This window comes from Vidua chalybeata, chromosome 8 (genome assembly GCF_026979565.1).
Source record: "Vidua chalybeata isolate OUT-0048 chromosome 8, bVidCha1 merged haplotype, whole genome shotgun sequence".
Taxonomy (NCBI): domain Eukaryota; kingdom Metazoa; phylum Chordata; class Aves; order Passeriformes; family Viduidae; genus Vidua; species Vidua chalybeata.
This window is the reverse complement of record NC_071537.1, coordinates 26,364,491-26,389,207: the sequence shown is the minus strand read 5'-3', so window position 1 is coordinate 26,389,207 and position 24,717 is coordinate 26,364,491. Positions and strand designations below refer to the sequence as shown.

The following is a 24,717-nucleotide window of genomic DNA, read 5'->3' as shown; positions in this document are numbered from 1 at the left end:
GTCTCGCCGACAAGGATTGCAGTGTCTCTTTTCCCTTGGAATAATTTTAAAACTTATACCTGTAAAACAAACATGAAAAAGAGAGAAAAATGAGAGATTTGTTTAATTGGGAGCGTGGAGAATGGCACAAAACTTTAATATCTGAAGTTCAGCCATGTTTGTGTGGGCAGACTTAGACTAGCAGTGATCTGAAAATAAATAGGGATGTGATGGCAATTTTTTTTTCTTTTCATTAGGTTGCTGGAGGTCACTGATGCCCAGCAGTCTATTATCCCTTTAGTGAAGGTACTCAATCAGCAAAAGTTTGCTGCTGCTGGAACTTTCCATAGTCAGGTGAAGGTCTTCATAGACACAGGATGGTGCTACTGTCTCTCCAGAGCTTGAATTCTGCAATTGACACATTAAACAGTATATTCCCCTTACTTATCATCACATTCTCCCTATTTCCTGGTCAGAAGCCATAGATTAACTTGGCTTGAAGCATTTTCTTTCTGGGACAGCAATTGTTTCTGATGGAATGACAACATCCTAGGAAATCAGTGGCTTTGCTTCAAAAGAAGTAGCCAGTGTGGTTATATATGGTTATGTATAAACCCTCTCCTCAAGACACACTGAGCTGGTCTCCAAGTGGCTTTTGCAGCTTGCCCATGGCAATTGCCCAGCACAAAGAACAGTGCAGAGCGATGCTGAAAAACAGTCCTTGTGCTTTGCCTGCAGACTATAAGGCAAATAATATCCCCCCCAAAAAAAGACAGCACAAGTCACCCAGAAATCTCATAGCAACAATAAAAAACAAAGCCAACATTGTACAACTCCAGTCAAGAACTGCACATTAAACAGAAGAATTCAGCTTTGGGCAGTTGCTGCATTAGATCCAAGCTTTTACAACTGCCTCTCAGTAAGAGTAGAAACCAATTCAGATCAAGCATTTTGATACAAGCAGATCAGAGAAAGTCATTTGCAGCAGAAAGGTGTATCCTATGAGGAAGCAAATAAACAACAATCCCTGACCTAAAAAAGGTTTGGCTGGAGGTAAGGACAGGAGATGATTACAGTAAGCATATTGGAATGCTCTGAGAACCAGGGCAGAGTGTAATGGGACAAGCAAAGATCATAAACTATTACTGTGTTTGTAGCAGAGAAAAGCATTTCACATTCCCTCTGTAGGAGATCTCTGTGGTGAATTTACAGGTTTTAATGGAGTGCTTCCTTTGTACTCCTTTCTCCCCCCCAGCACAATACCTTCTATTGCTCTGAGAGACCAGCACCACTGGACTTCATCCCCAGGAAACAGCAGTCTGCTTTCAAAGGAGCATTCTCTTTGCAAGCGCTTTTAGCAGAGGGTTTTCATGCCTGTTGCATGCAAAAAACCCTGAAACACCCCCTATTTTGTCTGATTGCAGAAAGTACTCAGACTGAATAGCCACAGCTGTGCTGATCACATGAAGTCTCAGTAATGTGGAAAAGGCACAGGATGAGGCAGGCAGCAGCATGTCAATCCAGCTCAGGCCAGGAGTGACAGAAGCTACCTCTGTGCCTCTGGCATTGCACATCCAGCTGGGAACCTGCTATTGCTCAAGTCTCAGTTGCTACTACACCTGCTGATTAAATGGGGAGCCCCAGACAGCTATAAACCTCTGACCCACAATAATTTTGCAATTTGTTCACTGCTCCTGATACCAATGGGACTCTGCCTATAAAACAGAGCCCATGATTCAGCACTGGGAGACTGGACAGGAAGGAAAGGCTCCAGTTAAAGGAAAACTGTAGAGTTACACAAAGATTTCCACCTAAGTTATCTAAATATAAAAAGTAATAAAGCATTTAAGATATTCTATCATCTAGAACGCATTTGTTCAGAACTTGAAATTAGTAATTTTATGATTAAAAGATTAGAAGTAGGAAATAAACTATTTTAGATCAAATTCTTTATCTTTAGAGTTTAACAGAAGTTATCAGCTAGACATTTTATTGAATTTAGAAACATTAAAATTTAAGATGCTAAGATTCTAAAGAGAATACTAACCCTTTTATCCTAGACTTCTTCATGGCTTAGCTTTTTTTCCACTGTGGTCTCACTGAAACCAGGGATATTATGTACTTTTACTTGCACAGTCTTTAGATGCACATATTTAGAACAAATTCAATCTCAGCTAATTCTTGTTCCTGGTAGACCTGTGGGTTCAAAAATTGGATTTTTGAGAATTTACAGAACCACACTTTGGTTGATCTCTCAAAACATAAAGATGAATGCAGCCACAGATGAATGGTGATGGAATACAGGAAGGCAAAGCCAGGATAATATTTCACTTCTGCAACCGTTCTTGTCAATGAGGAACACTGAAACTCCTTTAAACAGACTTGATCATATTTCTCTTGATTGTTTTATACTGTGGGCATTAAATGGATTCTAATATTTTCTAATCTTATTTCTTCCCAATCCAAACACTCAGTAAGTTTCCTAAGAGAAAGAGAACAAGTTCTCAGTGATTCAATGAAGCTAATTGAATCACTGCATGGAAAATTCTGTGAAGTTTGCATCCTATGGAAAAAACCCAGAGTGCTGTGATTTCTCTCTAATGATCACCTAATTCATCTAATGAAACTGTAAACCTTTTTACCTTCACGTGGATTTTTGTTGCGTTTGGGTATTTTTGGGCAGCAGCGTCTTCTAATCTTCTGACCTAAGGATGAAAAATAATACATTATCAGTGGAGACAGGTAATGCATATAACTGTACATATACAGTAAATGTGTCAGAGTCCACAGACATTTTGCTTACTGTATTTACCACTGACATTCTTGTATGGAGAGATCTGTAAAACAAAGGATTATCATGACTGATTTTTAGATCTCTGCACAGCTTTGTCCCTAGTGTGGAACAGGAACTTATTTGCTCTTTTCCATCATTACTCATAGATACATCAGATACACATTGTAAAGATTTCTTTATCCTTCAAAATGTCACACTGGCAGGTGTAACAATTATAGTTACACCACCTTAAGAAAATATAAAAAATTACCAACAGGAAAAAAGAGCATCTCTGTGTCCAGATGCACAGGAGTGTAGAATAAATAGTTTTGGATGGGCAAAACCACTGAAATATTCCCTCCCACCACACCTAAATAAGTGAGCTGTTGACTGCAGTTGACCACAGTGCTGGTCACAATAAAGGGGGAAAAAAAGGTTTACTCTGGATCTGGGATGGAGCAGAAAGGACAGAGGCAGATGATTTCTCATCAACAAAATCTAACATATGGTCAATGTTTCTAGAAATCACTGAGGCACAGTTTACAGCCAAGGTTGGTGATGGAGGCTGAGCTATCTTATCACCATAATTTAAGTTCTGATCTAACAGGTTTAACATACAAAGCACACACCTAGACTTTAAGCACTTTGACATCAGTGCTTACAGATAAGGAAGAGTGTCCTTTGCATGTTTCCTCCCCACCTTCCTGTACATGGAAGTACCGTGCACATCAACAGAAGGGAAACACTATTAGGGGAACTGGCAGGTATTAATTTGTATTTTATTGATATGGCCATATCAATAAAACACAAACATATCCTTCCTGGACAGGCTTCCTTTATGCTCCTGAAGACACTAGAAATCTAGAAATCTAGAATCTAGAAATTCTCCAACTTCCCTTGCACTGTTTCTAAAGTTTTCCTCAAGTGTCATGGAAAAACCTGAATAAAAAGAAGTAGAAAAGGCAAAGGGAACAGAAGGGCTTCAGGTACCACTGCTCTGGCAAATAGATCTACCAGCACAGACACCAGTAAATGAGAAAACTGGGCAGCTGACTTAACCAATTAGAAAAACAGCTTCCACACATTTCTCCTTGCTCATATTTATACATAAAACAATTCTTAGAAGGTTTCTAGAAAATATCAGGCATAGCAAGTCTGCTGTTCCTGACCTTTGGACACTTAGCTTATTTGGTTTTTTTATCTCACATTTACTCTCTAAATCTTGTATAAAATACACATTGTGAAAAATCATAGTGAGTCTCAGAGATTCACAATATCAAACCTCAAATCTGCACAGGGAACTCTAGATTGCACCTCTCAATTTAAAAATGCTACTGAACTGTCCTGCAAATGCACAATGACATCTGCAGAGATGTGGCTATAGAGAGATGGAAAATCCTCTGTTTTCAAGATTTTAACTGCCCTGTGAATTTGGAATACTGCAAAATGGTAACTAAGTGTCTCAAGGTACTGCAGATGAAGCGTGGATTATCAGTAGTAAAAAAACCCAACCAACCAGAAAAAAACAAAGGAAAAAAAGGTTTAGACTGATTGAAGGTCAGAAGAGTTACTCTCATTTGTTTCATTCTTCTATAAAGAACTTATCATATACTCTGTTAACCTAACTGATTCATGTTCCCTTATTTCATAAGGGTAGAAGCTTTTTCCATTAATACATTTCCCACTACAGAGAAAATTATACTATTTTTACATTGGTGGATGGTTGGTTATCTACTGGGAAAATATAACAGGAAGTATTTTCAGAAAAGCAGATTTTTTCAGAACACAGATTAAGGTAAAAATTAATCATGCTGTGCAACAGGCAGTAACAGAGGAAATACTAGTGTACAAACCAAAGCACTGATATGCTACCACATTCTGCAGTCTAAGTCCTTTTCTAAGTTCAATCCTCTTCATTGTCAAGCTCTGTTTGTTTCCTTTAATTAAAATCAACAGAGTAATTAAGCATTTTATATCAAAAAAGGAAAGAACAGGAAAAGAAAAGGTTGTGTTAGAAGACTGTAATACTGTACCTTCTGCAGCAAAGACATTGAGGCACAGAAGACAGACAAACAAAAAGCCACAAAGTGCCAGGAGCTTCATCCTTCCTACTAGTCACGAGAGGTTTCTGAGGAGGCTGAAGGAGTGTCTTGGTCTCCGCCAGCACAACCTCAGCTTTTTATAAGATAGAGCCAAAGGAGTGTTACGTTCAGAATGGGTGGAGAGTTGGCCTTTGTATTGCACCTCAACAGATGAAAAGAAACTGCACTTCCTATTTCAAGAAGCAATTTACTCAGAATAAGGCAGCATAGAAAGTTCCTTACCAGTTACACAGGAGCTTGTAGCATTAAAATACACAGGGATGTTCTGAGGCAGAATCCTTGTCCTGTACTTCACAGCAGCCTCTCCAGAGGACCTGGTGTGCTCCTCTGCATGCTTGGAAAGGGATGGAGCACAGCAGAACTGAATCTGTATGGACAATGATCGGGGCTTGAAAAGGCAAACCAAACCCAGCACCTTTTAATCAAAGCAATTGCCAGTGTGTTGTTAGCATAATTAACAAGACAGCTCATTAAGTGTCAGAACCCAGAATGTCCCTTGGACACTTGGATATTCTGGGCCCAGGTCAGAAGCATCTGAGACCCTGGCAGGCAGCCAGAAACCCCTGTGGCTTTGAATCTGATCCATGGAACAATTTACCAACCTTGCAGGAAGAACAAGAAATCACAAAAGTTTAGATATTATAGTAGAAGTAGTCACAAAGTGAAAGGAAGAATCTTTGAATGCTGTACAGGGGGGGTGGTTTAGGCCTTGTACAGAGGGGTCTAAGTTTTGTACATGGGGGTCAGAAGTTCTAAGATGGAGGGATTTGGGCGTGCCCTGTCCTCCTTCTTTCTCCTTCCTAACCTCCATGTTCATGGTGATGTTGGCACTCACAGATTGGTTTAGAGTAGAAAGTCACCATTCAATATAGGTAATAGGCATTGGGGAAAAACCATAAACATTTAACACGTAATGTGTGATATAAAAGATAACACCAGCCCCCTGGGCAGGGAGAGACAGACAGACAGTGTCAGTGTGTGTGTGTGTGTGCGTGTGTGTGCCTTTGCCTGACCTGCTGAATGGACCACAGCAGTTCAGGAAGAAAATCTTTTAGATAACATACAATAATCTACCTTGAGACCGGATGACTGAAGACTACTGAGTCTTTCTTTGAAGGCATGGGTTGGAGGAGAGACTTTTCCATCTTTTGGGGTCACCCCAATCTGGGGGTGAGCCCTGGCAGTTAAGCAGCAGATTTCTGAGTTTATTATTAACTTCTCAGTTTCTGTTATATCTGAATAATTAAGTTATGAAGATTCCAGCTAACAGTTAAGATTAAGAAGTCATCAAATTCAACATGGTATCGAGGTTCACAGAGTGTACTTAAAAAAAAAAAAAGTGCTTCAAGGAGGAATCAACTATAGCGCTGTGTCTCTTAAAAAAGGCAAAAAGGTCAGGTTTGAGAGCATTCAATCCTCCCAGCTTAATCTGGTAAGATTTGGGTCTCTAACAACAGAAGATGCTAAAAGCTATGTAGCCTTAAAAAGGTGGGAGCAGTATCTGCAAGCCACCCAGACTTGGAATTACAGCAGGATAGAAGGCTTCACTCTGGTGCACAAATATTGCTCCCAGCCCCAATTTTAAAGGTTTCCTATTTCAGGTTTGAGATTTGGCTTGTTTCTTGCATTCATCAGCAGACTTCCAAATTGGGTCACCCCTTAATCTATCAAATTTAGTCCCAAAAGCTTATTTCTGCAGTCCTACCTAGCAATAGCCATATATGGTGAAGATTGCTAATGCCTGACAGCCTTTTTTGTTTGCCAAGGCCAGCGTTACCAAGGTTCAAGAATCAAATCACTAAGACATCTTGCTACAGGATAGTATTACCTTCAAAGTGCTTTATGAAAGCCCTGCCTCACACTGGCACACCTTGCTCAGCCTGCAGTAAGGCCGTTAGTTCACATTCCTGCTGAGCATGTCAGGAGGGACTTCTACAGTTCAGTCGATGCAGAGAAAAATGAATGACAACAGAACAACAATGTTGTTGTTATGATCTCAGGTTTCTTTTGAATATTGAAACACATGGGTGTGAGTCCTCATTTTGTACTTTTAAAGTCAACACTTTTGCTGGTTAAGACTGAATCAAATAACATAAATCCCAACATAAACTGTATGAGCATGTAAAATGGAGCTGGTCAGCCTACTCACAAAGGTTTGCAAGGATCTGAAATGTCAATAAGGCACATGAAAGGGTTGGTAGGAGAGTAATTTTTCTGCAACACTCAATCAGGCTGTGTGAGTAGTGGTAGCACTGAAGCAAGGATTTCACTTGGCGAAAACAGTATTTTATCTCCATTAAACTTTCTGAGAAAGTTGCAGGCAAGCTCATGTACTGGGGAATATGAGTGAATGGCTGTGTGGGGCATAGTTGCCAGCTGGGGTTAATACCCAAATTATTGTTCATGTATTTTTAGCCTTAACTAAAAGCATTACCTTCTCTTTCTGTGTGCATGATAAGAAACAAAAAAAGAATACAGAAAAGTAACCAGGTAAGATGGGAGATGACTTGGAAAACAGAACCTCATTACATGATGGCTACCGACATTTCCAAATATGCTCATTTAAACAAAAAGTTCTGCCAACACCTACCTCAAAACTTTTCTTCTGAAATATTTACAACATAATATTGGCAACAGAGGTATTTACAAAGACTTGTTTTTCTAAGTATACATCACTGCACTGTAACTTTACCAATCACCCCAAGCAAGAAAACAGCATGTGCTACCTGAATGCCCCACTTGTTTTCTGTGTGGAAGAGGCAGGCTGCTACTTGGTCTCTGTTACAACAATCCAAGCCTTCCAGCTACTATGAGGGAAATGAGGCAAACCTGTACAGTCATCACTGCATACCCAAAAGTCCCAGAGAGTGGTTTGGTAGGAACAAGTGCCCATTTTTTCAAGGACAGCATCGGTTTGAGGAGTTTGTGCTGTCTTACTGTCAGGCTTCTCTAGGAACACTAACAGAAAACCCAAAAGCTTTCTAAAACTCAAATACTGCATGAATTTATCGATATAACTTATTGGGGTGGGGATATTGTAAGCAATTCATTTGTTTATTTTCACCAGTTGAGAGGTCTAGTTGCAAACCTTGAGAGATTCTTTTGAGTAGGTATTGGGGTCCATGCACTATATCTTGCTTAGCAGTTTTGAGAAGAAACATAGCTGAGGAAGACTTTTTTTCCTCCTAAACTGAATACTTTCACAAGAAATTTCTGTGCTTTATATCTTAAATTTCAGGCTGTAAAAGCTGATCATTGCTGTGGTTAAACCCTGTAATTCTTAATGCCCTGTTTCATATGCTTCTATAGATGCTAATGTTACAGGAAATGTTAAGCAAACTGAAAATGGAAGACTAGAAGCAATGACCTAGCATAATCTTTAGACTTGCCCTGAGATAAAAGTCTTTACCAAATAAGGTTGCAGACTATACAAAATAATGAGACAGAAAGGGAGTGGCTGGAGACAGGAGATGGAATAAAAACACAGATTACTAAATAGCCTGATAACCTGTGTCCTTAGGGTCTGTCAGCTGGAAGTTTGAGGCATCTGTATGATAGTCTTCTGTAGGACGTGAATTTTATGAAATGAGGAGCAGCTGCTGTACATCTTTTCAGTTGAAATAAAGTTTAAAATTGAGTGCAGAGGTATTTCTGAATCATCCAGGGAAATAAGGGATGCATCCTGAGATTTGCATTATGATCGCATTAATACCTGGTGTTCAAAAGCCACACAGGATGTCTCTCAAAATCTTAAAGAAAGTAGTTAAATTTCTTAACATTAAATTAAGGCATGATCCAGAGTCTCCTTTTGTGCTTGCCAAAACTCTTAAATTTGGAATCTTCATAGAGTCATTATTTCTGGAAGTGGTATGCTAATAAGATTCACTAATATTTTTAAAGGTCATGCCATTCTAAGAAGAATCTACATTTTGTATATGAAAATTTCTTCTAACCAGGTTGAAACAGCTGTTTGTGACATAAGGAGAATAACACGGGGCAAATGGTCTTCTTAAATTTAGAGCTAAAAGAAACTAACTTTTGATCTGTAAGAAGGCAGGAAACATTAAGAACTTTAAGGATACAAAGTTAATTTAATTCAAGGTAGACCACTTATGGTGAACCAACATAGTCATCCGGGAGCACGTGCTGGTCTGTTTTTGAAGAAGGGAACATAGTGTAGAAACTGAAGGCTGCAGTAGCAGTCACTGTATGAGAAGCAGTAATGACAACATGTGGGATATACCAACTATACTAACAAAGATCAGAACGAAGAGCAAGACTGAGGTTATAATTTCTCCTAGCAGTTTATGGTGAGCTGATAAACACTTTGAAGACTGTCCTGGAACAGCATTTAAAGCATCTTTGACACAGCTTTTTCAATTAGTGTCCTCCCACTCCTCACATTGTGCCTGCAAGTACAGCCTCTGCAGAGCTGCCAGCTGGTGTGTCTGTGAATCTGTGTGCTGTTCAGGGTGTCCAGGCTGTTCACTCCATTCCCTTCACAGGTCACTCACTGTCTTAGATAGTTGTATTAAAATAGAACTTGCAGCTGTTTTTATTTGGCTTGGTTTTAACTTTTCTCCTGCTGGGAAACGTGCAAAAACAGATGTTTTCCCCTTCCCCCTGCTTAGTTAATGTGTTCTCTCTCTAGTTTTTCAAGCCTTGGATGTGGTTTATCTGATGGCTGTAGGCTTCTGAACAGCATAATGAAATGCGGCAAAGGTTCAGGCCAGAAAAATTTACATTGGGTGCAGTATTCAGTGTGCTACGTGTGATGGAAACATTTCTTTGTGGTAGCCCAGTCTTCTAGTTCAGGCAAGATGTGATTTAAGAGACTGTTTTTGACAGGTAATCTGCCAGAGCTCACACTTCCATGACAGGGTGGTGAGAGGAGCTGTGTAACCTTCTCATTATGGAGTGTAACCTTCTCATTATGGAGGCAGATCTGTTCCCACTGCATGTTACTTCCCCCAAAGTAGGGAAAAAACAAGCACCTAAGCAGGGAAGATTATCCCTCTTGCCACTTACCATGGCTCTAAAGGATTCGTCCTTGTTTCACTCAGCACTTTGTTTTTCAGAAAGATGATAGAAGAATATGAAGTCGATCTGGTCTTCTGTACAAAGTAACTAGTCTGGCTGCCCAGTGCTTAGTTCCAGAAAACTTGGTAAGAGGAAGTGGTACAATGACAGATGTCTGGGCAGGCATCTCACTCTTCTTTCTCCTGAATAGATAAGGTGTTTACTTCAGCTGGCAAGCCTCCAAAATAGAAAATACTGTGCAGATGTCAGCCCCTAGGCTTTTGGAAAGATTTTGAGATTGTTCTGCATATTAATCTCTTTCTTAAAGACATGAATTAGCCCTGTCTCTGCTATCTGATAGGAGGTGGTTGCAGAGATAACAGTGTTTTGTCCTGATGCTGTTACTTGGCCGCTATCACTTCTTTCTGGTTATTCTGTACATTGTAGATATGCTAATTCATACAAATAAAATTAGCTGGTAATAAAGTCCTGAACTTGAACTAAGGAATTTAGAGGCCAAAGATCTTTCCATTTCTATAATTGTATGAATTTCAACTTTTCTTCCAGCCACTTCTGACAGAAAGACATTTGAGGAGAACACTCCATTGTTGATTTACTGTCAGCTTGCTAAAATCCCATAATCCAGTTTACTGGGCACCATTTCAATGCACTGAACACAGTCTGTCCACCAAAGCATTTATGGTCACCTCAGTTGTACTTAATGTGACTAGGAAGTAGTAAAAGAAAAAAGACTTCAGCAACAATGGCTTTACTTTCAGGTGAAAGTTTGATGGGACAGGAGAACTCTACTGAAGCTTTTAAGAACCCATGTTCTGTACGAATCCATCTGTATATAAGACAGACATAAGAAGAGTAAGATTTTTGCATTTCAGCTTAGCTAGTAGTTTTTCTCATCCCCTTGGGACTCAAATATAATTTGTAAACACGTGTGGAATTTTGTTTTCTTACATTGTCTTGGGCAGGAGGAGGAATCTGATCAGCGGCTCTTGCTCCTACAAGTTGCTACAAGATATGCAATTTGTGTTTAGTTTTGCAGTTTGTTGGGGTTTTTAAACTTGTAGCATCATTCTTCTTAGAAAATATGGTGATGGATGAGGATGTATTGCACTGCTTAGGAAGAAAAAAAGATCTTTGAATGGACATCTCAACAGTCAGGAATAAGCTGAGTTGGTAGGGTCAGTAGATGTGCAAGATCTCATGTCCAATCTAGGTGGGATGATGCAGTGATTTTATGCTTGCAGGCAGTAAAGGAAGACCTGTAACTCCAAGGCCATTACCTTGATACATGTACATTATCATGCCTCTGCTATCTCACCACTGCCGTGGTGCTGACTTAGTGTCCAGGAAGAAGTCTGGTACTTCCATAGATTTGCAGATCACTATGCAAATTATAAAAATGTAAAATTAGTATTTTTCATGGGAGCTATATTTAATCTTGGCCTTTCCAGTAAAAATTTAGATTAATTTTTTTCTCTTATAATGGTTAGAAGCTTTTCCTTACCTTCCCCATCCCACTTTAATTTTTGTTGACCAACATTACAAGAATGTGATGTCATGCTTTTTCTTTAAAGGAAACTGTGATAATTTAAGAAACAGTTTCAGTAATTCCTTTTGGTGTTCTTTACTAGAAAGAATACAAAATGTAATTATGTACTACATAATATAGTACATAATGATCATTCATACAAGGAAAAACAAACACCACTATATTGCAGTAAAGGTTTAGCTCCTGTGCCCAAGCTCATAAAAGAAATGCCTTACAGCAGTACTAAAGATTTGTTCAGAAGCTTAATGATGTCTGCAGGCACACATCAATTGGTGTCAAAACTGAGTGAAGGAATTAGCAAAGATAATATTTTCTGGACATACTCCTATTCATCACTGGCAGAGGAGAGGTGGTTAGATCTAAAAGCCATCACTCTCAGACATGCTGGGTTTGTGTTTGCCAGTTCTGTGTGGTATTTGGAAAAACGGGGTGGGGGAAGGCTGGGCTAGCACCAGATGTCACACCTTGTGCCACAAGGTCACGTACCTTTGTAGCAGCTGTCCCTGCAGTGACAGGGGACAAGTCTGAACAGCCATCCCCACCACTGCTGCCACAGACTGATGGATGGTTTCCTGTGTTGCAAGAGCCTGTCTTGCTTTCCCCATCTCTCCTTCTTATGATGTCTAAAGGTCACTGAGATGGTTGAATATTAAAATAAAAATCCAGTTCTTACTTAAATACTCTGTTGAGGGGTTATTTAAATGCATTTCCCTTTTTTATTTCCAGATGGTCTATTTCAAAATTTGAAGTGAACTTATGGCAACAATTCCTAAATTCCAAGTTTGCTATAAACTGAAGTTCAATCAAAATTATGCTGTATTCCTGAATTATTTTCAAGTATTGAAGAGTTAAAAAAATGTTCTATTCTTAAATGACAGCAGGAATATGAAGGAATAATCTTTGTCTTGGGAGCAATTCAAGTTACATCAAGACAGGAGGCAGCCTTGTTACTGTGTCACAGGTGAATTATTATAAAGGTGTCATGAAGGTAAGTGTGTATTACCTGACAGCTTTTAGCAGCACCTCTAAAGGTGGGGCAATCTGGATGAAAACTGCACAGCTGATGACATTAAATAATTTCATTGCATGAGATCTAAATTTTATGTTACATTCTGCTATGCACACTTAAAATATGTCTGTCAGTTGGACTTGGCCTTCTTAATTATACTAGGTGCTGGTGAAGAACACTTTCTTAGGAAAAGAATTGGTTTATATTCTTCATAAAATTGAAGTAAATGATTAAATGATTATGTAGCCGCTCATTTAGATCATAATTTAAAATAATTACTTGAAAAATCATGAAAATCTGTAGAAACCAGTTATAATCAGTAGCAAAGATCAGAATTTAATTAAATTGTGGGCTAAACACCATATTTATGTCTTTAATGTCCTCTGGCACACATAATAAGGCATTACCGTAGAAGGTGGGGAATTTTTAGGCCAATTCAATTTACGTATTGATGAGTCATGCCTGGATCTGCAAAAAATCCCACAGAATTTCACCACCGTAAGTAGGTGTGTCAGGAGTCACTGATGGTTGTGCTGGCTTTAGATTACCATCTCCCATCAAATCAGAGCTGTCTTAATTAAGATACATCTTACTTTTTGACTTAAGACTTCACATGTAAAGGAACTCAATTTTTTTTTCTTCTTTTGGAGACAAACACGAGGAAAATACTGCTAGTGCTGTAATGTCATCCACAGAAGCCAAGTCACAGCTTTCCACAAGACTGAGCACAAGTGATACTCGGGTTTCTTCAGGCACTGTATCTGAAAAGGTTATTACATTTCCTCTTGGTCTCAACTTTCCATGCAAACACCTCCCATAAGCAGTGTGTTGGTTTCTACACCTAACTATTCCAAACAGTCTGGAATCCCTCCCTTGGGTTATAGTCAAGCTCTAAAACTTCAGCCTCAGAATCTAGACAAAAGGTCTTTTGCCTGAGTTTTCTTTTGTAACAAGCACAAATGTCAGTTTTAAGACAGCTCCCTGCACATTTCAGATTTTGAGAAGAAGCACAGTGCTGTTTTTGGCTATAGTAAAATAAGAAATTAAGGATATCAAATTGCTTAAAAAGATGAAACTCTCTGAAAAGGCTACTTACAACTGACATGATCCAAAGATTTCTTCCTTCTCAGAACTACAGATGTCTCTCCAGCTGTAATAGTGCCAGGAACTAGACTGTGCCTTATAATCTTTGGCACAAAGGAGCTGCAACAAGGTTCTTCACAATCCACTCTTTCTTCCCTCTGTTTGAAGAGTCAAAAAATACTACAGTGTGTAATAGACATAAAAGCAGTAAGTGGCCAAAAGGTTACACCAACAGAACCACTTTAAGAGTAACCAGTATCTTCCAACTGGGAAACACCCTCAAAAAGGTGCTAGCCAGTGAAACTGAGAATCATCTTTGCAGATTTTTTTACAGAGGAATATGTACTCTCTTACAAAGGAAACTGTAACCATAACCAAAAAAATATTTATAGTACTCTTCACCAAGCTGTTAGTGCAGAGGTACTAAGATATTTCTATTAACATGTGGAAAAGTAAGAGTAGTCAACTTGTGAGGCCAAAATTTTATTGTTCATAGGTCAATACATAAACATAACATATTTGCCAGAAACTGAAAATATGAGCTGCTGATATTAGGTCAAAATTTTCATGGCCCAAGAACTCCCCTTTTATTCAAACATATAGAAATAGAGTCTGGAAAGTATAAATTTCTTAGTGCTAAATCAATTTCATTTTTAGACCACATTTAACATATCAATTTGGAGAAGAGTTAAACAGACTAAAGCACACAACAGTATGGCAAGTTTATAATCCTGGGGTTTACAGCATGCCATCCTGAATTCCCAGTTTCTGTGCCAATTGCACAAGCTTCCAAGAGATGATCACTAGGAGCTCTTCTGGACAGACCTTCATCTGCAGTACAGGAATTTAGCCACCAGAAGAAAGACAGAGCTATACTGCCATTCAACAGTTTTATAAATCTAGTATCAAAATAAGCTAGCTATTATAGCCAGTCAACATTAAAGCAAGGAATTCTCATGTGTACTCCAGAAGGAGACTGAAGTTCATATGGGACAAATGCTGCATAGTTCCCTTATCTTGTCTCCTTTACACTTTTTGGTCATCTAACCTGTCAAATCCTGCTTCAAGTTTTCTGAAATTTCTGCCCAGGTCAAAGTCATGATTGCATTTAGGGCCATATACAACTTATTCAGTTCTTCAGAAGATGTCACTAAAATAAAATTTATGAAACTTAACAGAAAATTGATGCAACTAAGCAGCATCTCATGAAGTAGCTTGTATCCCTATCTGCCTATGGGATACCAGTTCAAAAATTACTTCCTTTACTATGCAACAATAGCTAAAAAAAAAAAAAAAGGAAGAGTTGAACTGCCATCAAACCCCTTAAAAAGCAGGTAGGACTATTTTATTCATATATTAAAAATAATTTACTTTCCAAAATAATGTACAATTAGAAGAAGCAGTTCAGACTATTTTAAACACAGAGCTGGAAAGTGTTTGAAGAAAAAACTAAGACTGAATCACATTGCACTGAACCAATATGCTGAAATGCTTTAAAACTTTCACTTGGAGCATTACTGCTTTAATCATGAATGTTTATTTAATATGTGCATTGGGTAGGTTGTCAGACAGTTGCAAAGGTGAGTCTCCGTTTACTTTTTCCTGCCACCTCCACCACCTGCAAGCATGGTGGCCACCCGAATGAAGATGTTCAGTGTATCAGTGTAGATACCCAGGCATCTAGGAAACAAGAAATCACAGTTACTGCTGTTGAACACACAGAGAATTATTTGCTGTTTCACACCATTATACTTCATTTTAAGAGCCTGCATGAACCATCTTTACAAAACCCAGCTATAACTGCCCTCAGTGCTTTGGATGTCAAAGAACATCTGTGTTTTGTTCTACCACCTCTGCCAGCAAGAACTATTTATAGAAATCCTAACAGACAGTATACTGCTCTCATATAGGAGCCTCAGCTTTTATATTGAACTTTGAGCTGTTTATCTCCAAAAATTTTCAAGAAGACTGATATTACTATACTTTAATTAGAATGAAACAGAACCAAAGGAGGTAAGAATTTACCTAGCATCAGACAGACATTTACAAGAAAGTTACTTGTTAGTCAAACTTGGTCTTTATTGAAGAGTCAATCCTTCCTTCCCTATCACACCATTTCAGCTTTTTTATTTAGTGACAAAGAATAAGAAATATTAAATGACTATGGGAAGATTAACTTTTTTGTCTCAACTGATACTGACAGTTATTTTCAGAAAGCAGGTATAAATTCTGCCAGCAGTACTTTAGAAAACAAAAATACATTTTAGAATGTATTGCTGGAAGTATGTGATATCACATGCTCAATTCTGTTTCTCACAATGACTTCAGTTTTAACTTCAGTAGCTATTTTCTCACTGTTGTTTTCAAACCCTGTGATTCTTCACATTTAACAGCAATACACTTTTGAACAATGAACAAAAGGCTATTTTCAAAGCATACTTCAAACTCTGAAGCATACTTCAGACTTGAAGCAAATTCTTACCCAGACAGAGATCAGCTGTGGTAACAGAGAACACTTACGCATTGATGGGGTCGTATTTAGCCACTCCGTAGACGGGCAGAGCTTCAGCCCGTTTGACCACCAGCTGTGTATCATAGAGCAGGAACATGCCAAAGAGCACCAGGCCACCATAGACCGCCACCGAATACAGGCCGGCGCCAAAAGCAGAGGTGGGAGGCAAGAACATGGATCCTGCAGAGGAATGTACAAGGCTGTTAAAGGTAACTGTGTGTATCTGCTACTCCAAGTTAGGTCAAACTCCAGTCACTGGAGCACACATTTTCCAGTACGTGTTCAATTCTCAGTTTGTGGTGTGTGTTTGATACTAAGAGCTTTATGCATGCACACTGAAGAGGTCCCATATACAACCTGATCTGTTAATTTTGAACACCCTGAGGAACTGTGCATTTTTCTTCAGGTGAAAGTACCTATGACTACCACAATGACTAAAACACATGAAGGAAAACAAGTGGATCAAGAACTAAGATCACATTTACTGCCTTCCCTACTCACTGGCAGTATCTAAAATATAAGGCACCCCTATCGGCTGTTTGTCAGGCTAATATCTGCCAGAACCATAACTTCATGTGACTTTTCAAGAACAGATGTGACAGAATATTTTCTGCTGGAGCTGCAAGGGCTATATTTAAGGCAAATCTTCACTGGGCACACCAGCCTGCAACTGTGAGCTGCACCTTAGTAGCTTAAGTTCATAATCTACTTTATATGACAGTACTGAAACAGTATCTTACCAATTGAAGATGCAATAACAAAGCCTAAGCCTATGCCGAGTGGTCCTCCCATGTTGAGGAATTTTTCGCTCGGAGCACACATGGCCACAGTTGAAAGCCCCCCAACAATTCCAGCAGTGTACCAGGCAGCTCTGATCAGCAGAGGACCACCAAGGAAGGCCAGAGGAGCCACCACTGCACCCATGACACCTAGGCAAAGCAAAACAGAACACAGGTAAGACTTGGAACACCACATGCCAAACCCACTTGATTTTCATCTCCAGCCAGATGGCATGGCTCAAACTAATCCATGCACATCAAAACACCAATGAACTTGATTGTGCTCTTATCTAGAAGGGAGCACAATAAATCAGCAACCTTAAATTCCATTATGTACTTTTATTTAGCACTAGAATACTTCAGGGAGTTTATCTTCGGGAAAAAAATGACTAACAAAAGTCAACATACTGATTGGTTCATAACAGAGCTGGTAAGAAGAGATATTTAGCATGGACTTATCAACTACATAATAGCATTAGGAGCATGCAACACTGAAAAGCAGGATGGATTTCTGATACAACAATTAGTTAGGCAAGTAAGATTTTTTTTTACTAATGGCTTGTAGGAAGTGCGTATCTAGCCCATTAATATCTCATTAGGTTGTTTCACTTAATAACAATCACTACAATGAACATAATTTCTTCTTGGCAGACATGTTAGCTCTGGAGAGGCAAATATGATTCCAGTGCCCAACATCCACATGTCTTTTCTGAACCACAAAATATTTCTATCAGAACAGTTTTGAAAAATGAGAGCCATTGTTATTTGAAGTAGGTATCATTAGTGAGAAATTGAGATGTGTGTCCATGAGGTATTTTAGCTGTGAGTACAAATCAAAAGTAAACTAATACTAAAATCTCTTTTTTTTCTAGTCAGGTTTCAAATACCTCCTATCCTGCACAGCTGAAGAATGGTTAGTGTAGACAAGAGCACTTACAGAAGTGGTAGTGTTAGAAAGCACTCACAAAACCAAAGCAGCCATGAAACCATCTAATTCTATTTTCTGTGTGGAGTATATATACCTCAAGTTTAACTTGAGCATGACTTTCAGAAGACTATGAAAAAAACTAGAGTTCTGTTAAGGACACTTAAGACATCTTTCCCTGACATTCAGGAGTTTTTTCTGATCTCTGAAAAATCTCAACTCCCCCAGAGCAGTATATAAAAATTTACTTTAAAGCTAAAGTAAGCATCTAGTCACGCTGAAACACAGACATCTCTACAACAAACACTAAAATGCATCATACCTGAATGCATCATCCACGCTGCATGTTTAGCTATGGGATTATGTTCATAGGATATGGTCCTGACCAACATCCCAGCACCAATCATGGCTGCAAAAGTTGCACCAATTGCCTGAAGAAACAGCATTACAGAGCTCAAGTTAGCATACAGACATATGGTCTCTATTCTAATCTCCTAGTCTAATAGTCAACACTGATTCTAAAAACAGCAACCTAATTCACAACTGGAGGGAGTATTCATTGATTCTGCTCCTGTACGGTTACAGTCAAATCTTTGCAGATCTTAGCTCGCTTACATCTTAGTAATTTTCATTTATTTTTACCCAGTTTTCTAGAAATCTAAATTTAATTATGAAGTTGGCAACTCTCTTGGCTGTGTAAAGTAAGAAAAGGAAAATCCATGGTTCTGCCCCTCACTCTCATGAAGGTACCTGGAATGTATTAGCCTGCCTTCTTTTCTTGTACATTTCTCCACCCAAAACCTACACCTAGTTTACCAGCTTTTGCTACCAATGTTTTTTTAACCTCAGTGGCTCTTCTTACTCATGATTCCAAGCAGAATCATTCAACATCTACCAAACTGGTCAGAAATGTTCAACTTTTATCACCAATGATGCTTTATCAAATTAATCTCCTTAAGTTATGTAGGTGTTGTCATTTAATTGTTACTGTTTCGCTCCACTTAATACACTGAATACATACTAAGCCTATCAGTATTGTTTCAGCCCTGGCAAACAGAGACAGCTTTAAAAGTGCTGCATGGCAGAGCACAGGGCAGAGTAAGAATGCACAGGGATCACCTCAATTTCTATTTACAGACAGCAAAATAAACTGTGCCATTACCTTTAGGTAGCTATTTCTGAGAGGTTCTTATTTGCACATATACAGCTGGTAAGGCTAGCATAGCAGTTTTTGCTCATGTAGTTTATCTTTGACAAACCATCAAAACAGTATAGAAAATACATGTCATAATGTGACTAGAATCACCAAATCTTACATCAAAAAATATCATCAGGATACCTGGACAGTCTTTATGGGCAAGAACACTAATGTAGGTCAAGTTTTGCCTTACTTTCCACCAAGTAGTTACATTTCTCATATTTTTTAATATCAACCATCTTTGGTGGTGTTCCTCAGCAAATACTTTTGTTTTTTATAACAAAGCTTACCAGCCAGGAGCCCTTTGTCATGAGGTTCATGAGTGCAGGAGATCTGCTCACTGCTGCAGCAGACAGAGCTGTCATGCCAATGCTGCCCGCAAAGTACATGTACGTAGACTGAATTCTGTCCTTCACATACTGTGGCCAAATACTGAAAAATAAGCAGTCATACAGAGCTGTGCAGGTACCAGGTTCAGAACAGAGAGCAGCTAAAAAACACAATCAAGCTGTTAAGTGCATTCATAGCCATGGATATAAGGGAGGTTTCATTATAATGATGTGGTCTAGCAACTTCTGCCATGAGTTTACTTTACAATGGGGACTGAACTTGTCAATCTTGCTGATTTAATCTAATGTTAACTCAGTAGAAACACTGAAAATTCAAATAATGCTAACTACAATTCAATTCTAAGCAGGAAGCATGCATGGAAAACAATAACAGATGCTTTGAACTACAGAAAAAATAAAAGAATGGTGTGTGTATGTAATAAATTGGTTTCAGGTAAAAGGTCTACAGAATGTGTACTGGCACTAAGCAGCCCGCTGAGCAGCTCACAAATTGCTGAGTCATAGTGCACATGGTTATCTGACACCACAGGACACAAACGTCATTTTGAGAGCTCTAACAATAGCTACAGACCTAGACATACGTGAGTTTCTGCAGTATCATTTGCTCACACTGTAGAAAGAAAACTTTCCCTGCTAACACTAAATTTGAACACAGTGCATATATTTTTTCTCACTTCACTCTTTTGACCTGTTATTCAAGACTTGTGAAGAAAAAAAATAAGACATAGCTCTATCTATGACAAGCTTCTCATAGACAAAAATGGCACACGTTCATCATAAATGCAGACTGCCACTTCCAATTACAAATGCAAAATAAAGCAAAATGTCCCCAACACATTTCTCCCAAGCCCATGCTTATTACTACCCATCTTTCAAGTCTAACTATAGAGTTTTGCCATTAGCCAGGGCTTTTTTTTGACCAACAAGCAATTCAGCAAAGTTTTAAGAACACATTTATTAGATCAAAGCTTATGCCAAAATACTGTGTTTAATGAAGACTTTGTTAACAGCTGAATTAAAGTTTAATGAACAGTGTCATAAGAACACCAAGAAAACTGGTCTTAGCAATGCTTTTCAGAAGACCACACTTCCTAATTTACCTGGAGCACACCTCATAAGACAAGTTTACATACTCTTCACATTAGATTTAGCAAAACAAACCCATTCAGGTTACTACTATCCATTTAAGACTGAATAATTCTAATTTTGCTTTAAAAACCGGCAGAGACACAGCTGGGGGTTTATTCTTCAGAGCTTAGAAAAACCTAAGCTGAGTGTACACTGGGTGACAGCAGCTAAAGAGGAGATCTGCTTCACTGAAGAGGTAAAGCATGTCACTTACGCAGCCCTTTCGATAGCCCCGATCTCACTGGACATGCCCATTCCATAGTAGCAGAGGGCTCCCAGGCCAACAGCAGCGCCTCCAGCAACAATGAATTTCCCCAGGCGATCAGCTGTGTGAAGAAATAAAAAACACACACTCTCATGAATGCTTTTTCTTGGATAGTTAACAACATCCTCACATGAATTTTGATGTATCTGCAATAGCTGCTCCACTTTACCCCTCCTTCTAAAAGCTTCACTTAATTTCGAGTCAGTTCACTAACAGTTTCAGTAGTGAAAAACATATTCCTCCAAGGAAGTTTTTAGTTCAGGCTGAAAGATACTCTGTATTTAAAGAAGAGCTCCTCTACCTTTAAGTGCAGTTTCTGCAGATGGCTCAAATGCTGCTTCTTTCACTTCCTGGCTAAGTTTTCCACGCCTTGCACTCGTTCTTGCTCTGGTGGCATAACTCTGTTAAATTCAAAAATAACATAAGAAATATTTAATAAAATAAAATAGAAGATAGTCTTACCAACTTATTTGCTACACTTAAAATTGTTAATTAATCTCTTATTTATCTGTGCTTACCTTCATACATACCAAGCAACTGTGCCAAGGAAAACAACTGAACATTAAACTTTAGGAACCTTTGTGAAAAACATTCACTTAATCTAGAAGTACAGAACCAATGCAGTGAATTCCAGCAGCTGGATTTTTCAGACTGCATTTCTTCCTGCTTTAGTCCCACTGTACTAAAGACTGCCACAATCCTCTTTGTTAAATGTAAGAACATAATTGCTTTTTTGTTTTGTAAAAAAGCTGTTTGCTTTCTACGCTAAAACACTCTTTGTGCAAACACTTAAATGTAAAAAAAAAAAAATTTCCACAATACTTTTTGCTATTTTAGAGACACTGAAGCTGGAAAAGCAGCACAAATTTCTTGCTTTCAAGTCTAACCTTGATTTATAGAACAAACCTTGAATGAAGGCCTAGAAACTCAAGATTTTTAAGGTCAACAACCTCCAAGTAATTATAGTATGCTGCTCAAAGTCTTGGTAAGTTGCAAGAGCAGCAAAGAATACACTCATATTTAAGTTCAAAAACAACTTTATGTTTTCTTACCATTTTTACAGGAATTTTTAAATTAAAATTGCATCTGAGCAGTCAAGGACTCACATCAAGCTGTGAGTTTGTTTCAACACTAAAATACAAAACCTACAAACATTACTCATGAGCCATTAGAGCACTACAATTCAAAGGGTTTACCAGAGCCCTTCAGTCTGGCTGTGCTTGGCAGCTAATGAAATCCAGCCCAATGCTAGAAAACTCACACACACAAAAAAGCCCACCATGCACCTACAAACAGAATGCTTAAGAGGAAAACACAAAAGAAATGAAGAATCTGCCGCTAGCACTTTCATCAAGATGGCAGAAGAGCAACAACAGCCCCTAACAGTTGTGAGCTGCAGGTCTGTGACATCCTCTCTCAATGAAGGATAAACAATGTCTCAGGATAATGACACTATGGTTTTTAAAAATGCTGCTTAGATCTGTGACTGTCCTGCCATAGCTCAGAAATTGCTCTAACCTACACTACAGCTCCAAACACATATAGGGACTAAAATAATTGAAAAAAAAATGTTTACTTTAATGGTATATTTAAGACTCTAACTTGGGAACAGAGAGACAGGACAAGAATTTCTGTTCCTCTCACCTTACCTAGTAAGGCCTGTCCATCCACAACTATCCTCTTTCACCCATTAATTTCAAGACCCAAGTCAGTCATTGAAACAGAACATTTCACTACATCTGCTCCAAAACCCCTGTGTTTTGACTGAAGAACATTCTTCCTTCCGTAAATTAGAGCAGGTACCTCAAACAAGCAGAAGGCTCAAGCTCATTCACATCAGGTACTCCATGAAAAGTGATTCCTTTAGCAATACACTCAACCCTTTAAAATATGTGCAGTCAGGGCCATCAGAAAGAGAATTACCTTACCTGGCTAGGCTGCCACAGCCTGTATGCTTTTATGCTGGAGCTCCTCAAGGCTGGGGAAGCCTGAGTGATGGTGGGGCGGATGGTCTGGCATGACAATGCCCTCAGGCACACCAGCCTGGCAGCCAGCATGGTTGCTGAGAAAACTTAACACACTGTATTCCTGCAAATGCACAAGAAAATGTATTTTGCTGTTTTGTTACATGGTTTTCAGACAAGGTACACTTACTACTTACTCTCAACTACAACAGAAATAGTAAAAACCAACCAACCTGTAAAAAAACCTGAAAATTCGTAGTAAAAACAATATTATCACTGAAGTACTGTAATAGGAGATAAAACCTTCTTAAAGACACAGTTTAACTTTGCTTTACCTGTATTTGTCTCTCAGTTCCAGCAGAGACTCCTCTCTCAAAACTTACTCAAGAACAGGAGCACATTCCACTTTCCACATGCATAAATTAAATCAAGACCCTTAATGTATTTATGTTTGAGTTACTTTGGCAACTAACCTTTGTTTTGAGACACAACACTGCATGACTACTCTGTTCTCCAAATTTACTTAAAACTCCATGTAAGTATAAACCCAAATGAGCAAACAGCACATTATGTATGATGGAGGACAGCAGAAAGAGATTTTAAGCTGGCCTTTAAAGAATCAGTTACCTCAGTGGGCACAGCATTCAGTCAAGGTCACAGCCCAGAACACTGGTTCAGATCAGCCAAAGCAATTCTGATCAGAAAACAGTGACACCCCTCACGGGTAAATCCACAGCAGCAGCAGAACCGGTCTGTGTGTTGCACTGGCAGCATGAAAACTGCCAGCTCACTGCCACAAATGGTGCACATCATACAAAAAACTCCAAGGCCTTGGAGTCACTTTAATGTCCTTTAATTACAATTACACAACCTCTGCTATCACGGAACACCCCAACTACCAGTGCCTTTTTTCACATGCCCGGTCATACCTTATGTGCTCAGCGACCAACATAAGCTAAGAGAATTCTAAAGAAAGGCAGGTTTGAACGCGGGTGAGGAACGAGGACGCACAGCATTGGACAGCTCGCATTAATCACACAGGAGTGACAGAGAATAGAACAATCCTGCTGCTAGAAAGTCACTGTGCTCTGCGGCGCAGTTCTGAAATGCTGCTTTTGTAACGGGAAGCACTTCATGACTGTGCCAGCAAACGCAGCCCTCCCGCGGGGACACCACGGCCTGCAGGAACTGCCAGGTTAACTAACTAACTCAAGGGAGCTGTAACTCGGAGATTTTAACTTTCCTTTTTGGAAACTGCCATTTAGAGCAAGGTAACTTCAAGTGTTCTATCAAGAGCAGGAGGGCGGAGAGCCGAGAGCTAAAATCCCCACACATTAACTGGCAGTAGCGTAACGTAACGCTGGGGAGTCACTGCCGCACCACAGCGCGCACAAACCCCTCCCAGCCCCGGCAGGGCGGCGCCCGACTCAGCCCGGGCCGGGTCGGGCCCTCTCCCGCTGTCGGCCCCCGCCCCAGCCCCGGCCCGGCCCCGCACCTGCCCCGGCCCCGGCCCGGCGCGGTCCCCGCCGCCTCCTGCGCGCTCGGCCCCGCTCCGCCGCCGCACCGGGCCCGGCCCTCCCCCCCGGCAGCGGAAGTGACGCCAGCAGCCCCGCGCACCCCTCGCGACTGGCTCGCTCCCGCCACGTGACCCGGGGCCCGCGGACGCCATTGGCCGGCGGGGCTGTGACGCGCGCGCGGCCGCCATCTTTGGCCGGGGCGGCGATGGTTCTGGAAGCGCGCGGGCGGCGCGCCGGCAGGGGGCGCGCTCGGCGCAGGCGCAGGGCCGGGGCGTGCCCGCCCGGGGCAGCGGGAATGGCCGCGGCTTCGTGAGGGGCCCATGCGGCAACGGAGCGGTGCCATGGCAGCGCTGAGTGTTCCGGGAGTGCAGCGTTACGCTGCCCGTGCCTGCACACAGCTCACGGCCTCTGCCGCCTGTGCATTTCGGTCTCGTCCTTCCCAGCGTGTCAGACAGCTCAGGAGCTTTGCGTTTCCTCCCCTTACAGCACAGCACCCCCCTTGTGTAACCTCTTTGGAGTTACGTCTCTCTGCCTTGTGGGCACAGTA

The 24,717-nt window shown here is 40.0% G+C and overlaps 1 protein-coding gene across 1 annotated transcript; it reads right to left on the bottom strand.

Annotated features, from left to right (window-relative positions):
- Window positions 1–13,999: 13,999 nt before the first annotated feature.
- GHITM (growth hormone inducible transmembrane protein) lies at window positions 14,000–24,254 on the bottom strand. Its single transcript, XM_053949103.1, has 9 exons — window positions 24,149–24,254; window positions 22,618–22,777; window positions 20,991–21,090; window positions 20,639–20,750; window positions 19,237–19,378; window positions 18,071–18,179; window positions 16,785–16,973; window positions 16,053–16,224; window positions 14,000–15,212 (listed from the first exon to the last, which is right to left on the bottom strand). The coding sequence occupies exons 2-9, from the start codon at window positions 22,744–22,746 to the stop codon at window positions 15,125–15,127; spliced, it is 1,041 nt and encodes a 346-aa protein (XP_053805078.1). The 5' UTR covers window positions 22,747–22,777; window positions 24,149–24,254; the 3' UTR covers window positions 14,000–15,124.
- Between the last annotated feature and the right edge of the window lie 463 nt (window positions 24,255–24,717).

Coding starts and splice junctions, on each gene's coding strand:
- GHITM (XM_053949103.1), bottom strand. CDS start 22,746: ATGCTGGCTGCCAGGCTGGTGTGCCTGAGGGCATTGTCATGCCAGACC. Junction 19,379..20,638: donor GGGGCTATCGAAAGGGCTGC/GTAAGTGACATG, acceptor CTTATTTTTCAG/TATTTGGCCACAGTATGTGA. Junction 15,213..16,052: donor AAATACGACCCCATCAATGC/GTAAGTGTTCTC, acceptor CTTGTTTCCTAG/ATGCCTGGGTATCTACACTG.